This window comes from Sinocyclocheilus anshuiensis, unplaced genomic scaffold (assembly GCF_001515605.1).
Source record: "Sinocyclocheilus anshuiensis isolate Anshui unplaced genomic scaffold, SAMN03320099.WGS_v1.1 scaffold1151, whole genome shotgun sequence".
Lineage (NCBI taxonomy): Eukaryota > Metazoa > Chordata > Actinopteri > Cypriniformes > Cyprinidae > Sinocyclocheilus > Sinocyclocheilus anshuiensis.
In genome coordinates this window covers 372494-378210 of record NW_015548202.1, presented here as the reverse complement: position 1 = coordinate 378210, position 5717 = coordinate 372494, and the positions used below count along the sequence as shown (strand labels likewise).

Below are 5717 nucleotides of genomic sequence, written 5' to 3'. Positions count from 1 at the left end.
TGATTTTCGATAAACGAAAACTTGATTTGACCACTGCACTAATTTGTTTCTCAAAACCCAGGTTGCAATCAAAAAGAACACCAAGATTTTTAGCACAGGGTGTAAAGTAGGAAGAGAGATGACCAAAATGAAGGGCTCAGTCTTCATATGACTTTAAACCAAACAAAATGATTTCGGTTTTGTTCTCGTTTAACACTAAAAGATTTGTATAGGTGGAAGGACACTCCATATTTCTCAAAGATAGCACCCATCGGTAGCATAAATATTGAAAGTAAAATTGGGGCCAGAATTGAGCCCTGTGGCACTCCACAAGCAAGTGGGCGTGAGGACAAACTATGTTGGCCAATGGAAACACTAAAACTTCTGTTTGTTAAAAAAGATTGAAACCATTTCAACACCTTGCCCTGTAACCCAACACAGCTCTCCAACCTGGAAATCAAGATATTGTGTCAACCATATCAAATGCAGAGAGCTTAAGTCTAAAAGCACCAAAGCCACAGCATTCCCTTTATCTGTTTCTAGTAAAATATCATTTACAACTTTTAAAAGTGCAGTTTCTGTGCTGTGTTAAGACTTTAAAAAAAATGTCACAATTTTTTTTCAAGAATTTTTCAAAAATATTATTTGACATCAAATGGGACTGCAGCTGGTTTAACACAATTTTCTCAAGAATCTTAGAAAGAAATGGCAAGTTTGATATAGGCCTAAAATTATTAAAATTCGAAGGGGACTGAGCAATCCCCAGCGATTCTCGACTGAGAATCAGTAACAGAGAAGAGGGTCTTAGTTCTGTGTAAATTGTCACCAATAAACTCAGATAGATATTTGGACTTGGCGGCCTTATCAGCTCTCTGATAAACGTATAAGGAATCTCTCCACATTTCATATGAGACCTGTAACTTATCCTTGCACCATTTTCGCTCTGCTCTTCTGCAAGCCTTTCTGAGGAAACGAGTTGAATCATTAAGCCATGGCTGGGGTTTAGTAACAATATGTTTGGGTTTTAACGGAGCAATAAGATTCAGAGTAGACAAACATTTTTTATTAAAGCAATTAAAAGTCTGTTCACATCCTGCATAGGACAGAACAGTTCAGGCAAAGGTGGATCATATAGTGGAGTGGTGAAAAAAATTCAAACGAGTCACTGAAGGTGTAGCAACTACTGGATCGGGAAAATGAGAGGAAAAAAGTACCAGTCTGTGGTCAGAAAAACAGGTTTCACTGATTTCAATGTCCGATATTTGGAATCCATGTGAAAGAAGTCCAACGTGTGACCATGAGCATGAGTAGGCTATTGCACCCACTGCACAAAATCAAATGAATCAATAAGATTTTTAAATTCAGTTACGAGGGGTTTAGTGGGGCAACATAAATGGATATTAAAATCACCCAACACTAAGATGTAATCAAACCGTGGAATCAGTTTTCTAAATTCATTTAGAAAGGCATTGTTAATACGCGGTGGGCGATAGATTTTAACACAGAGAACTGGACGTGCCAAATCTATTTGAAGAAGCTGTACCTCGAAGCTCGAGTAGACACCAGTCGTAATGGTACGTGTAATAAACTTTCGTTTAAAAACAGCTGCAAGTCCTGAAAAGGTGCAATCCTGAGGAACAAGTTCAGAAAAGGGACTAAAGTCTCCCTCTTTAACCCAAGTTTCCGTCAAAAACATAAAATCCAAATCCTTTGAAGTAAAAAAGTCGTGCAAGATAAAAGTTTTGTTGACCAGAGAGCGAACGTTAATTAATCCCATTCTGATCAGCGGGGACTCACAAGGCAAAGGATGGCCTCGGATCAGTAGAACCTTTTTTTTTTTCTTTTTTTTTTTCTTTGTCAAAAACATAAAATCCAAATCCTTTGAAGTAAAAAAGTCGTGCAAGATAAAAGTTTTGTTGACCAGAGAGCGAACGTTAATTAATCCCATTCTGATCAGCGGGGACTCACAAGGCAAAGGATGGCCTCGGATCAGTAGAACCTTTTTTTTTTTCTTTTTTTTTTTCTTTGTGTTTTATTTATAATGTTTCTGTTTTTTTGTCACCCTGAAGCAGTGCTGTACAAATAAGTGTAATATAATTTTTTTCTTCGTTAGAAAATTGTTTCTTGTAATTTAGATATTTCATATTTATTTTCTATATTTATCTTGTTTATTACTATTTTTCTGTCTTTTTTAAGTGCCTACCTGTGAATTACGTTTATTTTATGTACAAAAGGAGTGATACTATTCATTTATTTATTGATTTATTTAATTATTTACGTATTTATTTTAATGAATTCTAAATGTATTTACTTGAAAATATTACTTTTTATATTTTTCACATTTATTTTCTATTCATTTTCTCTATTATAATTGCCTTCCTGAGAAGCACTTTGTGCTGCATTTTATGTATGAAAGGAGCTATACAATTATAATTGGTAAATAAAATCAAACAAAATAAAGTGTAGTAATAATAATAATTATAATAATTATTATTATTATTGTTGTTGTTGTTGTTGTTACAGCATATTAATGTAACTGAACTGACATAATGATAATCAGCAGTATTTAACTGAAGATTCATTTGTTACAAAAAAATGTAAAATATCCCTTTTGAGAATACTTTAAAGTGAATTGATTGTTTTAAACTTTTTTTTTTTTGTGTGAAAAACCCCCCCCCCCCAAAACAAACAAATTTACTAAAAACTAAATTTGTCAGCCCTACATGCCACATACTAGGCACACTAGACTGTATATAAACTGTGATGTACAGTTTGTTGCACTAAACTGCAGCTTGTTGGAAGAAGTAGCTTTTTAGTAGCTCTGATGCTCAGCTAATGAGGTCTGAGTTCATTACACCTAAATATCATCACTCATATCTAAACCACATTTTCCGAAACAAGTTTCTCAGGTTGTTGTGTTCCTCTACTGACCCATTGAGCCATCTGAGGTTAATGCTGATATATGCGACTCTTCTCAGACCGGACGGACAAACGTTTGTGAGGATGCATCACTCAAATGAAGTGCTGAATCAAATTTAGACTGACATCAGGAAGAAATTAGCATGCAGCATAATGGGTAATTGGGAAGGGGCCTGTGTGTTTGTGTGCGCTGGCATTACATCCGCATGACTTGCTGTAATTGTCTCTGGCTGGTTTATTCACCCCTCGACTCAGTCCCGTTAACAGACGCTTGAGCGCTTTCTCTCTGACCTACATTAAAGTGTATTGCTGATTGTTTCTTCTGCAAAGGTTAATGATCTCGGTGATATTAACCAGAACCAGAACTAATCAAGAACACAGTAGCTACTTGGTTGGTTTTCAGCTTGTTAGTTTGATTTTGAAGCACGTAGTAGTTTGTTAAAGGCTAGTCTGTGTCTGTGGTGGATTATCTGGTGACTAAAAGCACATGGAGGGGGAAACTGACCACACATCAGAAATCAATATGGACAATTCAATTTATTCCCAATAAAGATTGACCGATAATCGGTTTTACTGATATTTACTATTGTTTGTAGGGCTGCAAAATGTGGTGGAAAAGTTTTTTGATATATGTATCAATATGATGAAGATAATAATAATAATAATAATAATAATGATAGTAATAAATGTATTATTAATAGTAGTAGTAGTAATTAACAATAACAATAATCATAATTTATACTTACAACAGCAATAATAATAATAATAATTTTTATAATAACTTTTATTTGTATAGCACTTTTTATACATAAAATGCAACTCGAAGTGCTTCACAGGGTGCCATATGAAATATAGAAAAATAGTAATAAGATTAGTGTTGTCTCGGTACCAAAATTTCAGTATTCGGTACCAATTCCAGTGAAAATCCACGGTTCTCGATACCAATTTCGGTACCAAAGCAAAACACAAAAACATGCTAATTGAACAACGTTTTTATTAATAACGTTAAACAAAAATTAAATGTACAAAACCAATGCCATTCTTTATACTTATTTAAGTGTTTCAAGTTTTCCCACAAGTAATAAAAGTAAGAAAAAAGTAAACAAGTTTCCATTTGATGTCGCCACGTCTCAGTGCTTTTATGAAGAGAGCGCATCTGCGCACCTTTCCGATAGCGCATCAAGAACCGGGTTGACCGGGTACTCGGTACCACCGGTACTTAAAAAAACCTGGTACCTTAACGTTTTCATTTTTTTAGTACCGACTTGGTACCGAAATACCGGGTCTTTTGACAACACTAAATAAGATAATTTAAACAACTGAAGTGAAAAATATGAAAATATTTTATAATATTAATAAAGTGAAAATATACAAATATTTAATAATAATAATAATAATAATAGTAATAATAATTCTCATTATTATTGTTAGTTAATAGTTATAGTATTTTATAGTATTATAATAATAATACTAAATTGCTTAGAGTAAATATCAGTAAAACCGATTATCGATCAGTCTCTATTGGGAATAAATTGAATTGTCTTTATTTCTGATTATTATTATTATATTTTATTTTATAGTATAAGAAGAAGAAGAAGAAGAGGAACTAAATCGCTTGCAGTACATTATCGCTCAGTCCTTAAACCACAGATATTAAAGCAGTTTTCTTAATCAGATATCGGTTTAATATTATATCAAACCGATAAACACCATATCTAGAGTGACCAACTAAAACTTATTCTTTGGTTTGCATCCAGTACTTTAAACTGTAGTTTAAAAGGAAGTATTACATCTATGCAAAGTTTATAAACTCCCTTGTCATTTATTTATGTTCTCGATTTGAACATATTTTACTTTTTTTGCCTGTTGTTAATATGCTGTTGCTTGCTATTGTAAAAAACATGCTATGTTTTAGTGTTGTGATATGAAAATGAAGTTAAATGAAAACAGAGGTAAAACATTAAATAAATATCGGTTATCAGACATATATAAATAATCGGTATTATAAAAACAATATCGGTCGATCTCTAATTCCCTACCACTATGCTTAAATGGCTCTTTTATATTGTTAGTGTTTTACAGTCAGAAACAGCCCAGAAATGTCATGCTTCATTGACTGGATGATAAGTGTTTGCATGCTTACATGAATGATGCTTTTGTATTTAAGAGATTCTGTTCATGAGCAGCAGGTTGTGTGCTGAAGGAAATTGCTGCAGGTTATCAAATCTAAATGTAAATGAATGTGTAAAGCTGCTGAGCCAAACTTCCTGTGCCTTTTAAGTGAATGGAAGAGAATTGTGACCTGTATCTGAGGACGGTATCATGACATTTGCATTCAGACCCATGCTGTTTCACCAAACATGCTACAGTACTATGGTACTGTTTTTTTAACTGTCATTTTGTAATGTGTTTGTTTTACTGCTATAAACATGTCAAGCTTTTGTAGAGCATCCAGCATCTTATATCTGATCTTGCATCTATCCGCATATCTATTCTCACATCTCTATCTCTATCTCCATGATTGCTTTGCTTCAAATTTGACACATTATTTCCCCTATTGATTGTGTGAACAGAGGCAGATTCACTGCAGTTCAGTCCAAAACGAGAGACGCTTTAATGTCCACTTGAGTGTTTTATGACTGTTAAGATGTTATTAAGTCCCTAAAACAGGCAATTAAAGCCATTGATATAAAACCTCACCAGTCTGCCCTCAGTGCCACATCCAGATCTTTCTGTACAGCTGCATTTATTTTCACTTTAAAGGTTTAATTATTAACTCCAAGTCAAAACATACACACACATACATATATATATATATA

At 33.6% G+C, this 5717-nt stretch overlaps 1 protein-coding gene across 1 annotated transcript in view; it reads left to right on the top strand.

Annotated features, from left to right (window-relative positions):
- Positions 1-5182: 5182 nt before the first annotated feature.
- The window catches only part of LOC107653347 (semaphorin-4D-like), a 33609-nt gene continuing 33074 nt past the window's right edge, over positions 5183-5717 (top strand). The window contains exon 1 of the mRNA XM_016440041.1: positions 5183-5215. Coding sequence (XP_016295527.1) covers positions 5183-5215 — 33 coding nt within the window. The remainder of the gene's footprint in view (positions 5216-5717) is intronic.